The sequence below is a fragment of the Manis javanica genome, chromosome 3, assembly GCF_040802235.1.
Source record: "Manis javanica isolate MJ-LG chromosome 3, MJ_LKY, whole genome shotgun sequence".
In the NCBI taxonomy this organism is placed as follows: Eukaryota; Metazoa; Chordata; class Mammalia; order Pholidota; family Manidae; genus Manis; species Manis javanica.
The window spans coordinates 36,819,385-36,843,125 of NC_133158.1; the positions used below are offsets into that span (position 1 = coordinate 36,819,385).

Below are 23,741 nucleotides of genomic sequence, written 5' to 3' on the forward strand. Positions count from 1 at the left end.
AAAAATCCCTGTTCTTTTCTTCTGTGAGTATACAGCCTAAAGCAAAGACTTGCCAAACTAATGGGGGCATTATAATCTGGTTACATAGGATCAAGCTGGAGCCTGAAATCTTTGTCCTATGAAGAGCTTCTCTATAAACGTCTACGTTAAAAGGAGGCAGGGGCAGCATAAAGTGACAGAGGAAAAAGCTCTAGTTTGTAGTCAAGCAGCCTCTCTAAGTCCGTTTCCTCAACTGTTCTATGGTAACCATTATACTCGTTGCAGGCTCTCTGCAGAGAAGCAGCAAAGGTGCTTCAGAGAAGCAATGCTGATAACTAGCTGTGTGGCTACCCAGTGTGGAGAGGTCCAGAATTAGGTGCAAAGGTCACACAGTAAGGGAGAAAGCCAGGCCTCAAGGCCAGTTCTGACTCCAAAAGTATGCTCTTTGCCACTTGCCTACACTGTTTACTAGAAAAGACAAAGAATTTGCCTTCTTGCTTTTTGTAACCTGCCTCCTCCATCTCCAACCTAGACTGACTCAGACAGAGTACACATCTTTAAATGTATTTGGATGGGACCCAACAAAACTCATTTATAAGGGGAAGGAAAGAGTAGAAAGGATCACGTGCCCATTAATAGGCATCTGAGGACTTAAACAGGGCTTTAGTAGAAGGTGTTAGGCAGTATGACCTTGGGCAAGTCCATTCTCCTCTTTGAGCCTCCATTTCCTCTACTGCAAAATGGGGAAATGGTCTCGGACTGCCTGCAGCATGGAACAGTGGGGAAATAACAAAGATAAAAGCACTTAACACACTCATCACTACAGCTGGGACCTGGTATGCCCAGCGACCAATGCAGCCATCCACCACCACACCAATAAAATCGGCCCAATATATACTTGTGGGCACAGAGAACCAGGTATTTGGGTCAACAATGACAGGAGATTTAGCAATACACCCTCTTGTGCCTTGTGCTGGTATTATTATTGTATCATTTTTCTCCAAAAACAAAACAAGAATTAAAGCCCTGTCCCTAGATTTAAGTGTAGTAAAATGGGTCTAGAAAAGTAATCCACAAAGGTATAATGGTGGCTTCCTCCAGAGAGAGGAGAGGTAGTGCGGTGGCTCTTGTCTTGTGTATCATTCCATTTCTTCACAAGCAGAATGCATTCAGAATGAATTAAATGGTACAACATCCTAGGAGAGCATTTTGGCAGTACTCGCCATGACTGAAAATATACATGTTCTTTGCCCCAGCCAGTTCAGTTCTAGGCTTATCCTACAGCTACACTAGCACACCCACCAGAGACTTCGGTTCTAGAAAATTCTCTGAAGCATCGTTAGCAAAAACCAGGAAACAATATAAATGTCTATCATTAAGAGGTTAAGAAAATGCTGGTACAAGTGTACAATGGAACTGTATGTGACCTGTAAAAATAATAATGTAGCTTGGTATGTACAGATATGGAGGCCTTAGTGTTCAGCAGAATAGTGTACATGGTGTTACCATTTAGTTAAAAAAAGAAAAAAGAAGGAGGGTTTACATATACAAGACACGCTTGTCTCCACATGGAGTTTTTCTAAAATGATACACAAGAAACTGGTAACAGTGGTTGGCTCTGGGAATGGGAATCAGGAGACCAAATGACTGGTGAGTGGAGACTTCTCTTTTTTGACATTGTTACGTACACCCTTTGGTAATCCTTGAGTTTTCTTAACTTGTTCGTGAATTACAAACACATCTTGAGAGAATTTTTTTTTTTTTTAAGGGAAGCACCTTCCCGCTCGTTTGTGCTGGAGGGGAAAAGCTTCCAAGTCAGCCGACCGTGAGTTCGGGTCCCAAGGCCTCCGCTCACTCGCGGCGGGGCCTCGGGCGGGTCACGTCCGCCTCTCGGGACGTCGGTGGCCCCACCTGAGGTGAGGTGACCCTTCCCCGGCAGCCGCTCGGGCCAGTCAGGACACGGGGCCCGGCCGCTCTGCCCAGCGCCCCCGAGCCCGGCTTCCACCCCGGCCCGCGCTCACCGCCAATGATGGTCCGGATGAGGGAGGCGTGCCCGGGACAGTCGACCAGCGTGACCTGAAGCAGCGGCCCGCCGGGCTCGGCCTCGGGCGCCTCCGGGGACACGGGCAGCGCCGACCGCAGGCGCTCGGGTAGCGGCACCGAGAAGCACGAGAACCCCAAGTCGAGCGTGATGCCGCGCTCGCGGCTCTGCGGCTGCTTGTCGAAGGCGGCGGTGGAGGCCGTGGTGCTCAGCGCCCGCGCTAGCGCCGTCTTGCCGCTGTCGATGTGGCCCAGCACGCCCACGTTCACGTTCACCCGCCGCCCGGCCATGCCGCCGCCGCCGCCTCCGACACAGCCGGCCGCCCCGCCCCTCCCGCGGTCGCCGCTGCGGTCCGGCCGGTTAAGCAGCCCCCCCGCAACTCCGTGCCGGGGCCCGCCCGTTCCGGTCCAGAAGCTTCCGCCCTCCCGGCGGCCCCGGGCCCTGCTTGGCACCGCTCAGAAGGACGTTGCCCCAGGGACAGGACTTAACCGAGGTCGTCCATTGCAGGGTTGCCCTCTCACCTGGCTCTTCCCACCTGAAGCCTCGGGAAGTCCTAGATTGTGGGGACTCTATCCCTCCATTCATTCATTTCAACAAGCTCTTATTAAGTGTCCTCTGGTTACCAGGCACTGCCCGTTCACAGCGTTGAGATAACGAGGGGAGTAGGGGTCAGACGAGAAACAGGTGAAATGAGCCAGACTATTTCAGAGACTGAGAAGCCCTCTAGGGAAAATAAAAGCAGGAATTAAAAGGGACGGGAGGACAGCTACCTTCCAGTGGATGGTCAAGGAAGTCCTCTGGAGCTGCTGATTGAGCTGAGGCGCCAATGATGAGAAGGAGCCACTGGGAAAGCCCGTGGAAGAAGGAAGACAAATGCTCTCTGTGGCTCAGGCATTCTCAGCTAGGAGTCTGCAGCCTGGCCTTAGGAGGGGCTGCAGAGCTCCAACTTGGATGTAAAACGTCTTGTGAATATGCTTGTGCTGAAAGGAAAGTACAGAACTCTTGCTAGGTTCTCCAAGTGTCTGGAACCATTAAAAAGGTTGTCAACAACCAGGCAACCAGGGGCCACAAACTTAAGTGACTACACAGGCCCGGTAACTCAAAGAAGAGAAATTAACAGGGTTTAAGGTGCCAGAGAGTGGTGGAAAGAAGAGGAGAGCACATGCCTGTGGAAGGGGGGAAGCCCCTGTTCAGCTTCAGCTAACTGGTATCAGACAGGAATGCTAACCCAGCATTACCCCATCTCTCCATTTTTCAAGAAAAGAGTGTGTTCTGAATGAAATCTGACTCTTATTTGTCAGCAACTCTTTAAACTTTTAATTTAAACTGTGGTAGCCAAGCATAAAATTCACTTGATTCTGCCTGGCAGCCAGTTTGCCCTCTGTGATGGGCTAGGCCATGTTCTCGTATGTTCACACATGCAGTAAATATTCCCTGATGCCTCCTGTAATCCAGACCCTGCACTAGGAACAGGGTCCCAGAGATAATCAAACATGGTCCAGTCCATCCTGCAGCCCAGGGAGGAGGGGGACACATGCAGAAATAGCTATAAGCCACACAGCTGCCACTTGAGAGGAGGCTTGTACAACACAGGATGAAAACTTAGGGCAGGGATTGGGGCAGGGCCAGATGAGACACTTCTGTTTGCCAGGCACATGGTACTCACTGATGGGAAAGCCACTGGTAGGTGCTTGCAAACGCAATAGTCACACTACAACAGTCTTATTTTGCTGGTACTCTCAGAGAAGTTAATTAAGTTAATATATATGAATTGAGTAGCTATGTTCCAGGCACTGCACTAGAAATTTGAAATCTAACATCAAAAAGGCCAGATATAGTCCCTGCTCTCCTTATCTAGAGTAGGAAACAATAAGTAAAAAGGAATGTTCAACACAATGCAAATGTAATGATGCAGGAAAAAAGGACAATAAAGGCAGCCCGTAAGGAAGGCCTAACCCAGACTTGGGGTTGAGGAAGTGACAGGGAAGACTGCTCAAAGAAGAAGCAAACATAAGCTAAATCCTAAGCAAAGGAAGAGCAGAATCTGGCTACTGTTCACCAAGCCATTTTCCTTTTCCATCTGGGAACACAACTAGTCTGCATTTCCCAGACTCCCTTGCAGTTTGCAAAAGTCATGTGACTGAATTCTGGCCCATGGAACAGTAATGATGCTTGCCACCTCCAAGCTTCCCTTGGACCATCCTCCACACTCCTTCCTATCCGTTGGCTCCACGGAGAGAATGCAAAGGCCAGAGAAGGGCAGCGTCTCAAGACAAAGGGCCTCTGAGTCCCCATAAGGTTGTATGAAGCAGAAACTCCCCCACGTCCACCCAGTCAACCTGCATAGGTCTGTGAATGGGAGAGAAATAAACATTTGCCATGTTAAGACTGAGACTTGGGGCTGTATGTTGCAGCAGTTAACCTGGCCCAAACACCTACTAGCTTACCAGAAGCAGGGCTGGGATTTTAACCCAGTTCTTCCTACCTTCAACTCTACCACCCTTCCCAGCAGGGCGGGCTCCAAGACTGGTCCTACCCCACCAGCAGCTTGGGATGTGAGCCCCTGAGTGAGTCCAGTCCTGTCCCCACAAGTGCCAGGGAGATGGATGCTCTGAGGCTGACTAAAAGTCAGCGAGATTCTGGCCATATCCCCGGGGTCAGCTGTGCAGCAAGAGACTGGCAAGATGGCAGAGGCTGCTCTGTACCCACTTTTCAAGTGCTCACATATTTCACTAGAGAAATATTAATATGATTATTAGGTACTCCCCATCTTCCACTGAGGTGACCGTGTAGTTTATTACCTTTCAAAAATCTGAAAAAATCTGGATTCACATCTGGCCCCAGGAGCTTCAGGTAAAGAGTTGGGGACTCATAAAGATTCCTCACTGACAGGACTTTGTGACAAATTAGACTTGCAATGAGGGAGAGGGAGGAGCCTGGGATGATACCCAAGTTTCTAGATTTAGATTCTCATTCCTTTATTTACTCAGCCTGCCAACCAATACTGATTGGGCACCTTCTCTGGACCAGGCACTGTTTAAGCTGGGGATACAACACTGAGTGAGACAAATAATGATGAAGTAGTTTAGAGGAAATCAAGCAAGGCAGTGTGGCTGAGAGTGATGGAGGCATTCATTAAAGAAGAGGTATTTGAGCTGACAAAGTATGATGAGATGGGCCAGCCATGCATAGCCCCGAGGGAAACTGAGAAAAGATCATGCAGGGCAGAAGGGACAGCAGGTCCAGAGGCAGCAACAAGCGGGGCCATGTTGCATGTGTTGCAGCCGGGAGAAGACGCTGATAAACATACTCTGAAATTGTCTTTCCAAGTATGGGTTTAGCCTGAAGATGCGGCCTTCTAAAACAGCAAAGGCAGAAGCTCTGGAGGGCCAGTCGAAGGCTGTGATATTGTGATTTATAATAAGAAATAGGTGTTTGGTCTTCATCCAGTTCTTGGATTTTCCGATGATGACACTCCATAAAGCTGTCTTTTGTTAAACTAAGGAGGTGATTTGGGGGTCGTCCCTAAGGATGGGGCTGACTGCCAAGGGAGCCAACCACGTGGTTCCAGGGTTGGAACTTTCAGTCCTGCCCCCCGAAATAAGGAAGGAGAGGGACTGGAGGTTAAATGGATCACCAATGAACCAAGATTTAATTAACTGTGCCTGTGTGTTGAAGCCTCCATAAAATCCCAAAAGAATAGTATTCAGAGAACCTCCAGGTCGATAAGCACATACCCTCAGCATGGAAGCCCTATCCCCCTTCCTGCGTACCTCACCCTATACACGTCTTCCATTTGGTTGTTCCTGAATTATATCTTTGTATAATAAATCTGAAATCCAGTAAGCAAATTTTTCTTTGAGTTTTGTGAGCCTTTCTAGCAAATTATCAAAGCCTAGGAGGGGTGTCATTGAAACCTTCCAATCTATAGCTTGTCAGTCAGAAGCACAGGTGACACCCTGGACTTGGAATTGGAGGCTGAAACAGTGGGTGAGTGAGTCTTACAGGACTGAGCCCCCACCCTGTGGAATCTGTCACTACCTCAGGTTCTGTCAGAATGGAATTCAATTGTAGGACACTGTAGGGGAGGAAAAATGTTTCCTTTCTTCCCGAATAGGTTCTTTGGCTGGCCTAATAATTAAATTGACTTAAGACAGATTAACAGGAGAAAAACACTTAATTTCATAAGTACGGGAGCCCAAAAAAAAGTAAGACTCATAGAAATGATGAAAGCAGGCAGCTTTTCTTCCTTTTAGACAAAGAAACAATCCATTTATGAAAATTGGCAAGACAAAATTTGGGCTTAGAGCAGTATATTAGTGAGGAAGTAACAAGGTTTGTTTATTCAGCCTTCACAGCCCTGAATTCCCTCAGGAATAAGGATATCGCTTCACCTCCTGATATAGGGAGGGTACCTTTCACAGGGGAGATTTATTTCCTGTTTTCTAAAGGACAAGGAGGATCAGAATGTCCTTCCTTCCCCGGCTATTCCTTAAGTAACTGTAATTCAAAATAATCAATATGCCAAAATGGCTTATTTAGGGGCAGCCTTCCCTGAACCCCATCAACACAGTTAAAAGCAAGACACAGGCCCCAAATGGAGTTGCTTATGCTAAGCCCCACATCATCAAAGCAAGACTTAATTAGAGTATTGGCTCTCCCAGAAATGGAATCTTAAACCTGAGCAGGAATCGTGTGATCAGTGCCAGTTAGGTCATGGCCTGATAGGCCTCCATTATCCCCTGAAGGTAAGTAACCTTGCAATACGAACCAACAGGCTTTTGACCTAGTATAACTTCCTTGTTTGGCTCCCTTTTGCCTATAAAAGTTTTTTATGTTGTACAGCTCCTCAGAGCTCCTTTGTCTCTGCTAGATGGGATGTTGCCTGCTCTGAATCAATTTTGGCTCAAATAAACTCTTAAAATGTTTAATGTGTCTCAGTTAGTCTTTTAATAAGACCCAGCTGGCATCAGGGAATTTCTTGGTGGTGTGGGAAAACCCACACCCTGGAATCAGTGTCAGAAACAGAAGCTGAGGCTGGGACACTAGCCCAGGGAAAAGGACCTCAGCAATGCTGGGATCTGTGATCCCCGTTCAGGTCCCATTCCTCAGGGAAGTTTCTCTAAAAGAAGTTCAGCCCCAGCCCCTTGTTCTCTTGGGCCTTGGGGAATGTGGCTTTTGTGAAAAGGCATGTTCTAGTATTTCTTTATGGTGTTATTTATAGTAGCAAAATATTGTAAACAACTTAATTGTCCTTAAAAAGAGACATTATAGTAAACTTGAAATTATATCACAAATCACAATAACAAGCTGCCAAGAGACAATCATTTGAAAGAAAGAGTGTGTGGGGGTCTAGACGAACTACAACTGGCCACAAGTTGGTCATTGTTGAGCTTGGGTACTTTTTCTATAGGCGTGAACATTTTTCCATAATAAAAAATTTTGATTAGAAAAAGAGACAGAGTGTGGTCTATCTACACAGTAGAATATTATACAGCCCTTGAAAAGACCAAAAAATGCTGTCTGTGTACCACTTGGGAACAATCTCTAAGATATATTAGTCGGTGAAAAAAAGGTAAGATGCACACCCATGTGTGTAAGATGCTTACAATCAAAAGACACTTTCTCTATCCATTTGCTTGAATGGCCTAGAACAGCCCTGCAAAGACACACCAGGGTCAGGTGCAGGTGGACCCAGGCAGGCCCAGAGCTCAGCCCTCTTCACAGTCACTCCTCAGTGATCTCCTGACTCATGGTTTTAAGGGCCATCAACTCTCTAATGAAAGGTCCTAACTGCAGGCTCATAGACCAACTTGAGTGTCAACAGATCTCTCACACGTAATATAACCAACAGAATTTCTGATCTTGCCCTTCTCCCCACCCCACTAGCAGCCCCATCCCAGTTCCTGGGGACTGCCCCACTCTCCTGTCTTGCCCCCCTGAGCCTGTACAGTCCTGCAAATGGACAGTGTGGATCCATTCTGCTCTACACTTACCCACTGGTTGCTCCCTTTGCCTGGCAAACCTGGAAGCTTCCTCCAGCCATGTCTTATGCTAGCCTCAGTCAGTATTTGAGAGTAAATGACAGAAATCCACCATGAAGCTGACTTGAGCAAAAAGGGGAATGTACCAGCCCATGGTAGAGATAAAAGCACAGAATCTGGAGGCAGGCTGTGTGCTTGCAACCAGCCTCCACCATCTGAAAGCTGTGTAGTCTTGGGCAAGTTACAAAAACCTCTTTGTGCCTCAGTTTCTTCATGTGTAAAATAGAAGGACATAAAAGTTCCTAACTCCCAGGTCTCAGATGATTAAATGAATTGGCATTTATGTAGCACTTAGAACAATGTCTGTTGTATAGTAAGTGCTATCTCAGTGTTTGTAAATTTAAATAAGCAAACTCAATTTAAAAGTCTAGGGGAAAATCTTGTATCTGTCACAGCCTCATCTAGAGGCTCAGATGACACAAAGGACCAACTTTGTTTCTCTCTCTCTCTCTGGTTCTCCTTCCTCTGGATTGCCTCCATTCCCAGGCAGGCACTCTCCTCATGGTGACAATATAGCTGCCAGCACCCCCAAGCTTACAACCACAGCAACCCTACAAAATCCCCACCCCAAAGAGTCCCACTGTCCCTGATGAAGTTTTGTACCTCTGCATCAAGAAGAGAAATGCAGTGCTCTGCCTAGCCAGATGTAAATCATAAGCTCACTCCAAGGGCCAGGGGGAACATGGCAGAGGGGGTGGGAGATGCCTATAGAAACTGAAATGCTGTTGCCAGCAAAATACAGGTCACTTCACACCACTCTATTGTGTATTTAGTCTCTGTCCTGGCACCTATTACACTGAGTGGAGTTTGCTTTAGACCAGACTGGAGCTCTGGTGCTGTCTCCTGTTTTAGAAGAATATGGGTCCCTTACACATCTCTGGTTGCCCAGTGGCTGGTACACGCAAATTCTCTATAACTGCTTCTTGAATGGACTCACCCCCAGACCTTTAGCCTACAGATACATCTTCCTCTGCAGCAGACTCCTGGGGCCCCTACTATTCCACAGGCTGGGCCCAGGCCTGGGAAATGATTGACAGGAAACGGCCTGCAGAACTGCGATTATTTGGGATTTGTTCTTAATGTTAATGTGATGCTGGTTCCTTTCTGTTTCTTTCATGCCGTTTTGTACTAAGATAGTTCAAAGTTCTTTATAAACAGCTAGTAATTAATTCAACTTCATTAAGGCCAATTAATCCAGGATTAATTATAAATCTGCCCAGAGGAAGTTATTATACTTTGCTCTTTGATTTGAGTTTTAGCTTTAAAGATTCTTTGAGTGAAATGGAAATTTCCCTTTGCTCTGAGGTACTACCTTGCCAGGGACTGTGTTAACCATGTACCTTCCTCAGTACGTCCCATACTAGCCTCAGAGGCGGTTGTCACCCGTGCCACCTCTGTGCTACATGGCATTCCCAGCACGAAACAAATCTGCTAATGCCACGTTAGCCACAGGGTGAGAAAGATAATAGCCTGGCAAGAACTGGTTCCATATAGGTTCAAATTATGGCCCTACCAAAAATGCTGGCTGTGGGACTCACCATTTCTTCCACCCGCATATGGCCATGTTTCCTAAGATCACTGCAGTCTATCATGGCAAGCGTCCACTCCCTCTTCTGCAAGTCTCCTCGATTCCCCATGGAGGCATCACACCACTTCTCCTTCTGATCACTGTGAGGCCTGACCCCACTCTAGCTCCAGGGCTGGACCTGAGATGCAGGTCCACCCACTAGTCATGGCAGCTGGCTTGGTAGAGAGCATGTGACCCGAGTTAGCACAGTTGGAGAAAACAAGGGAATTAGGGGGAAGGCAGGAAATACAAAAGTGTCCTCTCTGATACTTTGCTAAAACCTGGGGAAATCAGTCTGGGCTATGACGGGACCCCAGGAGGGGAGTCTGCCATGGCAGAATAAGATGTCCATGACTTGGAAACTGTGAGCATGTTACCCTAAGTGGTAACAGGGACTTTGCAGTATGATTCAGTTAAGGGTCTTGAGATGGACAGATTGTCCTGGATTATCCCATGGGCTTGATGAAATCACAAGTACCTTTATATGAGGGAGGCAGGAAGGTCAAACCAGAGCAAGAGCATCATGTGAAAGAGTCTACCAGCCATTATTGTCTTTGAAGACAGAAGAAGGACATGCCCCCAGGAATGTGGGCAGCCTGTAAAAGCTGGAAAAGGCTAGAGAGTGGATGCTCCCCTAGAACCTCCAGAAAGGAAGGCAGCCCTGCTGACACCCTGATTTTAGCCTAGTAAGACCCATTTTGGACTTGATCTTCAGAACTGTAAGAGAATAAATAAATGTGTGTTGTTTTAAGGCACAAAGTTTGTGACAATTTGTTACTGCAGCAATAGGAAACGAATACGAACATTGAATTGCAGTGTGGAGTCTATTTTACTATTTATTAAGTAAGTGAATAGCTTTTAATTCCCTCCCACCTGATCAGAGGTATAGAGAGCTTTTACCAGGTTTGCTCCATATCCTAGATCTGATGATCATAGGCTGACTGCTAGGACTACATTGGAAACAGCCTCCGGGCCTGTCCTGTGGTCAGATCTGCTGTTTTAATCCAGGCTCCCCTGACTTCTGACCTCACTGCTGTGTGACACCAGTGGGACAGAGGCCTCGGTGCCCTCAGGAGCTACAGGCTCCATTTGCCTTCCCAGGCTGCTGGGAGTCAGCAGAGGCCTCCAGGTTTCCCCACTGCAGTGGGAGGTCTGCAGAAATGCAAAAACTGTCCTCAGCAGACACGATTGCAATAGGAGGCACAGGCCCCACTCTTGCTGACCTGCTCCTTAGATGCACAGCAAGAAAGTTTGACTTCCCCACTCTAGGCTCCATAGCAGTTCCTGTGAGTGCCCTGGGGCACTGTTTCCTTTTAAAATGCATGGCAAAATTAACCACCCAGGCCAGGACACACCTAAAAAATGCAAACAATAAGGGGGAAATGCCCATGGTTTTATACTCCGTGGCTCTGATACCATTTTCTGTGCCCCCTCCCAGGCTAGAGGCCCTTGTAAAATATCTCATTTAATTCAGTTAATAATCCTACAAGTGACCGTTGTTAACTGATGTTTTACAGCAGAGGGATGTGGACCTAGAGAGATAACTTGCTCAGAAAGGCCAGGATTTGAATCCAGGTCATCCATGTGGAAGTGGGAGTCTTCTATGCTGCCAGGAACCCAGGGCTCTTCTGTTTCCTGCCAGCCTATCCTTGCTTTATGGTGGAATTCCTCAGGTCCAATGATATGAACCATCTTCATAATTTATGCACTATGTAGTCACCACCTATGACAGTATTTTTCTTCAAATTGATCTGCTTTTTGACTTAAATAAAAGTATTTTCTCATACTTACACAGAAACATTATCACTTGCCATAAGTTGCTAAGAACCACAAAAAGCTCAGTTTCAGAGTCTCTAATAAAAAGGGAGATAAGTAAGTGTTGGAAAGGGGTTCAAGTGACACTCTACCCCATAAGACTTACAGAACAAGATTTTTAAAAGCAATAATGTTTTTGTTCTGTGGATGGATGTTATTGACTTTCATGTTTTTATACTGCCTCTAAGGTGGCAGCAAAATCATCCCCTCTGTCCCCAGAAATCAGTCTAGGGTTGAAATAATAAGCATGCTGATTAGGTTGGCCATAATCAGAAAGGTAGACAATTTCAAATGCTTGTGAGGATGTGGGAACATAAGATCACAGAATAAACCAGATAGCTTTAAGAAGTGACTCATTCAAGGAGTCTTTCTTTGACCTCTTTGATTCTGATTGGTTTGGTCTTGAGGACTGTGGCTCTGAAGTGCACTCTAGACATTGGGAACTATCTTGGGTATAATAATCACGGTAGTCTTCCTGGTGCACTGTATTCTCTCAAAAGCTTCATATGCATGTTTCTAGCTGACAGCTACCAAGGAAATAAGCTCCCTAGACTAGAGAACATCAGAGAAGGAACGAAAAGAACGACCAACTTCGAGAATGTGAACCCAACATTGAGACCTGTAAATACCACCCAGATTCAGTAAGAAACTGCAAGAACTCTGGTGCAATAACTGGGAGTAGCACTAATGCCTCACATACTAATCACACCTCTTAGCTGGGTGTAGCATTAATGCCTTACATATTTATTACATCCCTCAGACTGAGAGTCTGATCAAAAGGGGGGAAATTGTTAGAAACAAAACAATAGGCCCAAAATGGAGTTGCTTATGTTAAGTCCCACCTCATCAGCCCTGGGACTTAACTTAATTACAGTTCCACCTCTCCCAGGAATGAAATTTTAAACTAGTCAACTGCGAGTGGCATGATGGGCACTAGTTAGGTAATCTGCCTGGCAGACCCCTGCCATCTGCTAAAGGAAAGTGACCACGTCTGCAAGAACCAACCCAATTTTTTTTTGCCTAGTACAACTGGCAATTGTAGTAAAAGCCTTGTTTATAAAAGCCTTTCATTTTATACAGCTCCTTGGAGCTCCTTTCTATCTATTAATGGGATGCTGCCTGATTCATGAATTATTGAATAAAGCTAATAAGATCTTTAAAATTTACTCAGTTGAATTCTGTTCTTTTAACGTTGCAAAGAATATGAAAGGATGAAGCCAATGAAGAGATACCTAGGGGAAGGTATAGGAAAAGGGCTTGTAGCTTCTCTGCTCTCTTTGAGCCTCTCTGCCCAAATCTCCAAGTAGTCACCAACCTGGAAAGCTCTCCAAACCCTGTCCTTTTGGGTGTTTATGCAGGCTTCATCACTTAGGCATTATTGATTAAATCATTGACCACTGGCAATTGATCCAACATCCAGCCCCTCTCCCTTCCCTCAGGTCTGGGGGCGGGACAGAAAGTTCTGGTCCGTTACTGGCCTGTTTGGTTCTCCTGGCAAACAGTGCCATCCTTAGATGTGGTCCAAAAGCCACTCATCAACCAGCGGTTTCCACTTAGGAAAGTCTAAGGCATCAGGAGCTTGTGCCAGAAACAGGGAAGAAGGCCTGTTAAGAAACAAAATTCAACCGAGTAAATTTGACGATCTAATTGACTTTATTTAATGATTCATGAATTGGTAGCATCCCATCTTAGCAGATAGAAAGGAGCCCCAAGGAGCTGTACAAAATGAAAGGCTTTTATAGGAATAAGAAAGGGGTTGAAAAAGGACATTTCTAGCAAAGAGCGAATTGTTTCAGGCAAGGCCACCTTCCTTTGAGGGAAAGGCAGGAGTTCTATCAGGCAGATCACCTCACTAGTACTGACCAGGTAATTTCAGATTGACTGTTTAAAGGTCACATTCTTGGGAGAGGCTAAAACTGTAATCATGTTAGGTATTAAGTCTTGGTTTGCTGCTGTGGGACTTAATACAAGTGACTCTATTTTGGGCCTGTTATTTCTTGTTTAACAAACCAAATATATGTTTCTTACTACAAATCACAATATCACAGTTACTGTGAATAATGCTGCTTTGAATACTGGTGCACAAGTATCATTTGGAGTCCCTCTTTTCGGTTCTCTGGAGTACATAACTAGGAGAGGAATTGCTGGGTCATATGGTGAATTGGTGTTTAACTTTTTGAGGAGGCAACAAAGTCTTTCCCCAGCAGCTATACTGTAATACATTCCCAGCAGTAACGCAAAAGGGGTCCAAATTTTTACATCCTTGCAAACACTTGCTATTTTCTGTTAAAAAAATTTTTTTTAAATTATAGCCATCATAGTGAGTATGAAATATTATCTTGCAGTTTTGATTTGCATTTCTCTAATGACTAATGATGTTGAGTATCTTTTCATGTGCAATGGCCACATTCACATATCTTTTCTGGAGAAATGACTATCAAGTCCTTTGCTCATTTTTTAATTGGACTGTTCATTTTTTTGTTTTGAGCTGTAGGAGTTTTTAAAATATATATATATATATATTCTAGATAATAAACCCTCATCAGGTATGTGATTTGCAAATATTTTCTTCCATTTTGTGAGTTGCCTTTTCATTCCCTTGATAGTGTTGTCCTTTGATGCACAATATTTTTAAATTTAATGAAGTCCAACTTATCTATTTTTAATTTTGTTGACTATGTCTTTGATGCCATATTTAAGAAACTGTTGCCAAATCCAAGGTTATGGAGATTTTCCCCTAGGTTTTTTTCTAAGAGTTTTATAGGTTTAGCTCTTAAATGCAGGTTTTTGATCCATTCTTAGTTTTGTGTATGGTATGAGATGAGGGTTCAACTTCTTTCTTTTACATATAGATACCCTATTTCCCCAGGATACTTTTGGAAGAGCTTGTCCTTTCCCCATTGAGCAGTCTTGGCAACCTCGATCATGTATGTGAAGGTTTATTTCTGGGCTCTTTATACTACTCAATTGGTCTCTATGTCTATTCTTATGTCAATACCAATGCCTACTGTTTTAACACTGCAGATTTATAGTGTAAGTTTTGAAATCAGGAAATAGGAGACTGTCAGTTTTTTTTCCCTTCAAGATTGTTTGGCTATTTGGAGTCCCTTGAGATTTCATGAGTTTTAGGGTGGGTTTTTCTACTTCTGTAAAAAATGTCGGTGTGTTTTAAGATGGGAAAGATTATATCCTAATTTTTGTATGTTGATTTTGTATTCTGCAGATCTACTGGAATTAGTTCTAACAGTTCTTTTCATGGATTGTTTGGTGTTTTAATATATAGGATCGTGTCATCTGAGCGTAGAAGTGGTTTTACTTTTTTCTTTCCAATTTAGGTGCCTTTTATTTTTTCTTGCCGGATTGCTCTGGCAATTACTACATTGAATAGACGGGGTGAAAGCAGGCATCCTTGACTTGTTCTTGATGGTAGGGAAAAGACTTTTAGTCTTTCACCATTGGATATGATGTGTGTTGCAAGATGGGAATGACTGAGTATGCTTATATCTTGTGGGGAATGATCAAGGAGAATAGATGGAAATACAGGCTGGCTGATTGTCTCATCTGTAGTCATGGGATGGGATGAGGGTTATACAGGCTGTGAAGCCTAAATCCTCAACTGGAGTTCCAATTCTGCTCTTTGCCCTGCGTTCTGGGGCAGGTTATTGGGCGTCTTTTAGTCAGCATCTTTACCTGTACTAGGAATTATACTACCTTACAGGGTAGTAGACTTTTGGAAACATAAAATGTCATTCACAGCCAACTTAATTTAATGGAATGGAGAGGGTGGAGGCGAGGAGAAGCAGAGGAAGACGGTTCCATGGAGGATACTGAGTGGAGTCGGGTGGGGGAGATTTGTTGAGCCGGGTCTCCCCAGGGAGACTAAGGGAGATGCAGAGGCATAGAGGTAAGAAACTGCTTAGTAAGCAAAAGCAAAAGCTGAAGCTCTGAACCTGTTTTCTCCATCTCCAAAACGTAGGTAACATCTTGAGCTTCGCAGAAGGGTGTGAGGTTCAAATGCAATAACGGATAGGGCAGCAGGATTGAGATCGGATCTCTGGGTCCCCACTTCGGTGCAGGGACCCAGCCCCAGCTCAAAACCAGGTCGTGTTACCTCGGGTGCTCTGGACTCCGAAACAGGGCAGGAAGGCAGGAAGCGTCGGCTGCGGGGGAAACCAACACGGCGACACAACCGGAAGTGGGTAGGTGGAGCCCTATAGGCTGCCGCGATGGGCGTAGCCATAAGCCAATGGAGAGCGGAGGCGTTCCCGCCTTCGCCAATGGAACGCCGACCAAGGCGGGCCTCGCCAACCCGCCCTAGTAACTGCCGCATGGTAACCCAGGCGCTGGGCGTGGGGTGCTAGCTGTTGGATTTCCACGCTGCTTTTGGCTCCCGGCGTCTGCAAGATGAAGATTGAGGAGGTGAAGAGCACCACGAAGACGCAGCGCATCGCCTCCCACAGCCACGTGAAGGGGCTGGGGCTGGACGAGAGCGGCCTGGCCAAGCAGGCGGCCTCGGGGCTCGTGGGCCAGGAGAACGCGCGAGAGGTGTGGCGGGCGGGCCAGGGAGTTGGGGGCGCCGAGCAGGCCCCGAGAGGCGGCTGAGGTGGGCTCAGGGCGGGATGCGCGTGGGGATGTCCCGCCGAAGTTTATGCGGGTCAGGGAAAGTGGGGTCTGGGGAGCCGCGAACCGGGCGCCTTGGACTGGGAGAGGGGCCGTCCCGGGGGAACAGGCGCCTACTCTTCCGGGGTGGATGACTACTTGTTTCACCTCATTGACGACAAGTCTTGATTGAGCCCCCCAACTCCGCGCCATGCTCCCCTGGCGATGTTGGGATACAGCGGAGAAGAAGATAGGATTCCTACTCTCGTGGGGCTTAGATTCTAGTGTGGAGAGCGGACGACAAACGTTTAAAAGCCAGTATTTTTTATATTTTGGTGGGGGTCATTTCCTGCAGGGCCTTGCTGGCCATGATAAGGAATTTGGATTTTTGTGATCGCAGTGGTAGGCTCTGGGGGTTTTAAAGTAGGGAAAGTGATAACTTGAGAAAGCTCACTTATGTTCCCAGGACCGGGGAGCTGAAGAATGGCAGTGCGAGTTGCAGAGAGGAGCAGTCTGCTTACCCACACTCCCAGCATCCTTTTGGACCTTCCAATTAAATCCACTTTTATTAAGTGGCAGTTATGCCAAGTTCTTTCACCTATATTGTAATCACAAAACTATTCAAAGCCCTTTGTATTTTTTTTTTCCAGATAAAAAAATTGAGGGTGGGAGAGGGCACTTCACCTATGCACTTGCCGCTCAGCTTAGTTAACGGCAATGCTGGGATTTGGGCACGTGTGTGTGTCCGACTTCCAAATCAGTGTTCTCTCTCAGATATATACAGCCACCTCTCAGCCTGCTGTGCTCTAATATCAGATCCATACCCCTTGGCCTTGCTGTGGCTTACCAACTACAAAAACTTGCCCTTAATATGAGGTGGACTGTTGCCTGCTCGCCTAGTTATGCTAATAGAAAGGACCAAAGAAAAGCCTGTTTTCCATTTTGAGCATCATCTTTCCATAGGGGAAATATCAACAGAATCAAGGTGACTTTGAAGTTTTTTTCCAGCTTCTGCTCAACTGAGGACCTGATCCTGCAAGCAGCTAACATTGGTTGAGTGCTATGTGTCAAGCACTCTGTGAAGCAGCTTTCTCTCTACTGTCTTGTTTTCACCTAATAACTGCCCTCCTTTTACCATGACACCTTTCACACATACAAAAAAGTTGAAAGACTTGTTATAGTGAATATCTGTGTGCTAAAATCTACAATTAACATTTTAGTCTGCTGATTAATCACATACCTATTCCTTTATCCATCCACCAAGCCACTTTTGCATTTCAAAGTAAATTGCAGACAATAGTATACTTTACCCTTAATCCCGTTAGCATGTGTGCCACTAACTCTTATGAACTCTGTTTTCGGATAAGAAAATTGTGGTTCACAGAGGTTAGGTAGGTAGGTAGGTACAAGGCCACTCAGCTGGTAGTGGTAGAGGCAGGATTTAAACCCAAGTCTATCTGACTCCAGAATCTATGCTCTTAACTCTGGTGCTATATGCCTTGGCACGAGGATGAACTTGAAGATAAAAACCCAGTAATACCATATAACCAGAACCTGACTCATAGGGGCTCAGTATTTATTTATTGAATTAATAGGCATACCACCTCAGCTACCAGGTCTTTGCATGACTCTGATGCTTAAATCCTCATATGAAAAATGAGAGTTAGATTAGGTGATCTCCATTAGTTCTTTTTAAGTTTTAGAATTCACTAAAATAAATCTCACTAGCAAGAAGTTGGAGCTTAAGTTGAGGGATTAAGTGGAAGAGGTCCTCGTGTATGAATCAGAGTACATAGCCAAGGTTTGGAAAGGCTATCTGTTCTGCCTCTTGAGTTTCCCAGAGAGTTCCAGTGCTGAGGATTATATCACAGGGTCTAAGGAAAGACCATGGTGGCTTTATTATCTATTTAGAAATTCAGCATCTGAAGAATGGCTTCTAGGCTCTAGTGAGGGCACTGTGCTTTTCCAGCTGAGTCAGAAACTGAATATAGCACATCTACACCCATTCCTTGAATCCACAGTTTTTGAGGAGCTAAGTAGGACCTAAGTACTCCACGGTTCATGGGGAGCAGTGGTAGAGGAGATAAGATGTGTTCACAAGACCCTGTCAGTAGGGTACAGTGTTGTCACTGCCCAAAGAGAAGATCTGTGGCCTCCCCTAAGCCCAGGAGAGTACAGCTTTTAGACATGTATTAGGGTATCAATGTAAGAAACCTCGTATGATGGAGTCCTGGGACATAGGTGTTCAGTAAGTGTGTCTTTCTCGGCCTTATTCCTTTATAGTTAAATACTCTAAAATATATACAGATCAGTAATGCATTTATGGAATTTTTCTATATACGAATATAGACATGCAACACATACATATATCTAAGTATATATATGTCTATATATGTATGTATATATATATGTATATATATATATATATATGCTCTGTAAAGAGCTTAGTAATACTCAGAGGGTAGAATGAATTGAAATATACCAACAAATGATAAGTAATTTAATCTTGAGGATGCAAAAGGCATTCAGTGAATCTGAGGTGCCGCAGTTTTAACCTCACCTGCAGCCTCTGCTTTGCATTCTGGGACAGTTAATTGATGGCCAGTTATCAGTGTATGGTATATGTCACTGACTCTTGACCCTTAATGGATTAAGTTGGGACTAATGAAAGCCGTGAATCCTTTCCCTGGAAAAAATGCACATAGGAAAGCAGACATGCTGTTTTGTCTCCAATTTCCTTTCTAATTTCAGGAGCTATGTGGACCCCTGGAGCCTCTCTAGTCCCCAGGCTAAAAAAAATCACTGCTCCCCTTTGTACCCCTTCTGTCCATTCTCCACACAATAAGATACTTTAAAAAGAAATAACTGTCATGATGCATTGCGTAAAACCTTTTCAGTGACTTCCCATTACACATAGATTAAAATGAATTCTTCACTATCAATTCTAGAATCCTGTTCTGAGTTCCGGCCCCTGCCGCCTCTTCAACTTTGTCTTCCCCTTCTCCTTGTTCATTATACTTGGGCACTGCAGCCTTCCTGTCTTTTGGATGTGCCAGGCTCATTCCAGTATTTTGAATTTGCTGTTTTTTGACTGCAACACTGATTCCCAGTTACACAGAGCTTTGCATGTCTTCAGGCCTTCCCAGATAACTCTTCCTAGAGTAACTTTGGCTCTAGCCACTCACTGTATCCTTTTTCCTTGTACAGTTTTTGTGTGTGTTTGTCTCCACCAGAACATAAGTTCCGCGAGTACACGGCTGGTCTGGTCTGGTCTGGCCTAGTGCCCTCCCCTGCTTCCACCGCGGAGAGCAGTGCTAGGGGGTCCTGGCGCTCAGTGTTAGCTGAAGGTAGATGTGAATTGTTTGGACCAGAGATGGGACTTTTTCCCCTGGTGAAACATTTTAATACTGATTTATTCTTTCTTTCCATTGTGGTGTCTAGGCATGTGGTGTGATAGTAGAATTAATCAAAAGCAAGAAAATGGCTGGAAGAGCCGTCTTGTTGGCAGGACCTCCTGGAACTGGCAAGGTACTCCTCATTTTCCTCATTTTTTAAATCTACCCAACAGAATGGTCTTAACATTTAAGCAAAATTGAATTTGCATCTTAACTAGTCTTTGTTTAGCTGAATTGGTTATATGTATGTTTTCAAAACCAATGTGCAGTAATACAATTGAGTATCTAAAACCCAAGCTTCTAAAATTCAAATTATCCTGGCTGACCTCCATAGAGGAGAGAATGCAGTCCTCACAGGGGTCTCATTGTCTCTCAGATTTGTTCTTACCTTTCAAGTCTCCTTTGCTTTGGAAATACATTTCTGTTGGCCTAGGGCTTCATGAAATCGTGGGAATGACATCTTACTTGAGGAGGAGAGAAAATGAGTCAGCCAGTGTATTTCTGAGTGCTAACTTTACCCAGCACTATTCTGGCTGTGTGAGAGATGGGAAAAAAAAGAAGAAAGGAATTAGAGACATGATTTTTATCTTCAAGGGGCTTACAGTCTCTCCAGGGCAGAGAGAGGAAACCATGACAGCACAAACTGCTTCAGTTCAACACTAAGCTGCATGGAATTGACTGATCTTGAATGTGGCTGGAATTTGAGCAGGAGGTGGCAGTGCGGGTGGTAAAGCTGGAGGGGCTGAGACTTGACATTCACCCTGCAGAGTTGGGAGAGGATTAAGCTACGCAGGGAAGGAAAGGGCCTTCCAGGCAGAGGAGACGGTATATGGTTTGGTGGGGTCTGTGAGGGGACTGGCCAGACATATGAAGTGCTCCAGAGTCCTCAGTCTGAGCCCTACAGGAAAGTGGGAGCTTCGCTTTGTGTTTTTACAGACATAAGCTTTAAATTCCAGCTTGGTGCTGACTTGCTGTGAGGCCTGAGACAGTCCCTTAGCTGTTGTGGAGGCTATTCCAGGCTCTTATCAAACCGGGCAGTTGTAAGATAATGACCTTATCATTTTGAAGCCATATAATTAAATTGATGGTGTATCTATTTTTGCCTTTTCTTCTTTGATGATTTATATTGGTGTCTTACAGTAGAGAAAGAAGAGCTATATGTGTGAAAAAGTTTTTTAAATTTTAAAGTGCATTATAAACATGAGCTTTAATTACCTCTCTGCAGGCAACATTAACGTGTCCAGTGTGTTGACCATTTACTTGCTTGTATCTTAGAACCTCACCGTCTCTCCATTATTATTCTTCTTAAAGTACATCATTTAGAAGTTCCTGCTAAGTTTGTTGGTGGTGAAGTCAGGTTTGTATTATGTGGCCTTCTTTTGAAAGATAATTATGTTGGGTATATTATTCAGTTAGCAGCTATTTTCTCTCAGTACCATTTCTCTTGATATTTGTGACCTGCTGACTTCCATTTTTGCTTTTGAGAAGTCTAATTTTGAGGATTTGTCATTCCTTTTTGGATGTTTTTGACATATTTTTGGTTTTGTTGTTATACTCTGGTATGTCAAAGAGTGGCTTTATTTATTTATTTATTTCATGTAGTATTTTATTAGTACATGACTCCTTCTGACTTTTTTTTAAGGTATGATTGATATACACTCTTATGAAGGTTTCACATGAAAAACAATGTGGTTACTACATTTACCCATATTATCAAGTCCCCACCCATATCCCAATGCAGTCACTGTCCATCAGTGCTGCAAAATGCCAGAGATCCACTATGTGCCTTCTCTGTGCTACACTGTTCTCCCCGTGATCCCCCACACCATGTGTACTAAACATAATACCCCTCAGTCCCCTTCTCCCTCCCTCCCCACCCACCCTCCCACACCCCTCTCCTTTGGTAACCACTAGTTCATTCTTGGAGTCTCTGAGTCTGCTGCTATTTTGTTCCTTCAGTTTTGCTTCATTGTTATACTAAGAGTGGCTTTATTTTTGTTTATCTTGCCTAATATTAATTGTGCTTCCTGAATCAAATTGTTACCATCTCTAATTAGTTCTGGCAACTCATCAGTCTTTATCTCTTAGACATTGCTTTTCCCTATTTTCTTTGTCCTCTCCTTCTAGAACTGCAGTTAGATGAGCTTTGCCTGCAGGGGTTCTCAACCTGGGGCAATTTTTTTCCCCAGGGGACATTTGGCAATGTCTAGAGATCTGTTGGGTTGTCACCACTTGGTTGGATGGGGAATGCTCCTGGCATCTGGTGGGCTAGCGCCACAGGTGCAACTAAGCATCTTGAAGTGCACAGGGCCTTCCACCCAACAAGGACTAAGACAAACCCAAAATGGCAGTAGTGGGAAGATCAGGAAGCCCTGGGCTAGTGCTTCTCATTCTGTCTGTTTTTCAACCTTTTTCATATTGTCCGTCTTTTTGACTCTGCTGCATGCTGGGTAATTTCTTTAGACCTCCGTTCCAGTCCCGTTGTTTTGTAAGCTATGACTAAGCTGCTGTTTAATCCACTCCTTTGAATATTTTTCTCTTTCTCATTTTGAAAAATTGAAACCTGCAAAAGAATTGAAAGAACATACAATGGTCCCCTCTGTACCTACACATAAAAACTAAATGATGATAAATATTTTGTGGCATTTGCTTTTTCCCTATCGTATTTCTGAACCATTTCAACGTAAGTGCAAGGACATTCTCCTGCATTACCAGGATACCGTCATCACACTGAAGAAATGTAATGTTGCTACAGTATTAGCTAATGTCTGGTTTATATTAACATTTATGAGATTGCTGCAGTTTTTGGCTGTTTCTTTTTAATACTTTTGGATCAGAATATAATCAAAGATCCCACATTGCTTTCACTGTTAGGTCTCTTTAGTCTCTGTTTAATATAAAACACCATTTTATTTTGTTTTCTTTTATGGCATTGATATTTTTGAAGAGAGCAGGACAGTTATGTTGTAGAACAGGTCCTGTAGCTGCCCCACCACAGTTCTCTGATTGTTTCTGTATGAAATGGCAAATGCTTTGGCAGAACCCCATGCAGGTGATGTGTCCCTCCCTTGCGTCACAACAGGAGGCTGGCGCCAAGTTCCACCATGAAGGCCCTGGCCCCCTTAGTGGCTAACAAGTCCTCTGGAGTGACACCATGAGAGGCTGTGGGTGTCCGTTGGCCGTCTGGGTGTGTAGCTCTCTGTGGTGGTCACTGCTTTACCCGTTATTAGCTTGTGGTTGCAAAATGGTGATTTTCTCCATCTCTCCTTCTCCTCCATACAGTAGCTTGCTTTTTGTTTGTTTGTTTTTTTTTGTAAAGAGGGAGCACCCCTCCAAAGTTCGGTTTTTTTTTCCCTTCAAAATCAGACTGTTTTTGATAGCCTCTTGCTCCTTGTTCATGAAACAGTTTCTTCATTTTTCTGTATTCTGTATCTGCTTGTGAACTTGTATTTGGCTGGTCAAATCTTGAGTGTTCTCTGATCTAAAGTTAGTGCCGCATAATTCCTGAGAGAACTTGGGAGGGGCCCTTGTCTGCTGCCAAGCCGGGGCACTTGGTGTGAATTTTGTGGTTTGGGGTTTTTGGCCATCAGGTTGTGTAAAGACTCTATAGCTTTGGGATTCTATATAGCAGTCGAGATGGGCAAGGCGCCTGTCACAAAGCACTTGAGGCAAGACTGACACGTTTCCACCTGTACCTCGGAGATTGTTTGTGGCTTATCTTTTCTGCTGCTGTTGGCTCTTCAAGGCTCCTTATTCAGGGGCTTCTGTCTTAATACTGTGCCTTGCTGGGGTTTCTGGGTCATTCCAACACCATCCAAATTTCACGACAATGCTAGGGTACTACCCTGGATTTATTATTATTATTTATTTGGATTTTCAGTGGCTCTAGAAGCCTAAGTTCATCATTCCTTTTGTATAGTGTACCATTTTCCTCCCAGGAAATACGAGACGTTCTTGGTACTTAGAGATTTGTCTGTTCCCTTTTGATGTGTATGAAGGTGGGGTAGATCCCCTGCTTTATAATGTGATGATGGGCCCTGAAACTTAGACAGCACAGGTAAGAATCGGTGCTTATTTTAAAGATGCTTATTTATGTTCTACTCTTCAGGACCTCGCATAGTTAGTAATGGCGCTTTGTGTTTGTGTTTTAGAAAAAGATGTTCAGGTGAGATTGAAAATAAAGTAGATTTCTTAAGTCTTCTCTGGGCAACAACCTCTCTTTTGTGTGCTGCTTGCCACTTGGATGGGGCAGGTGGGCCACAAAGAAATGATGTTGGAGAGTGGGATTTGCCTCCTGGCTT

The 23,741-nt window shown here is 44.7% G+C and overlaps 2 protein-coding genes across 8 annotated transcripts in view; one reads left to right on the forward strand and one right to left on the reverse strand.

Annotated features, from left to right (window-relative positions):
- EEFSEC (eukaryotic elongation factor, selenocysteine-tRNA specific) overlaps nt 1-2,378 on the reverse strand; it is a 257,610-nt gene extending 255,232 nt beyond the window's left edge. For 3 of the 7 annotated variants that reach the window (XM_073231123.1, XM_037023858.2, XM_073231120.1), the window contains exon 1: nt 2,001-2,377. In XM_073231123.1, the coding sequence (XP_073087224.1) occupies nt 2,001-2,310 (310 nt within the window). In that variant the 5' untranslated portion in view covers nt 2,311-2,377. Of the gene's footprint in view, nt 1-2,000 lie in introns of all 7 variants that reach the window. The other 4 variants (XM_037023859.2, XM_037023857.2, XM_073231119.1 and 1 more) reach the window with 4 other exon arrangements.
- Nucleotides 2,379-15,747: 13,369 nt separating this feature from the next.
- RUVBL1 (RuvB like AAA ATPase 1) overlaps nt 15,748-23,741 on the forward strand; it is a 37,379-nt gene continuing 29,385 nt past the window's right edge. The window contains exons 1-2 of the mRNA XM_017678317.3: nt 15,748-15,991; nt 19,487-19,573. Coding sequence (XP_017533806.1) covers nt 15,851-15,991; nt 19,487-19,573 — 228 coding nt within the window. The 5' untranslated portion in view covers nt 15,748-15,850. The remainder of the gene's footprint in view (nt 15,992-19,486; nt 19,574-23,741) is intronic.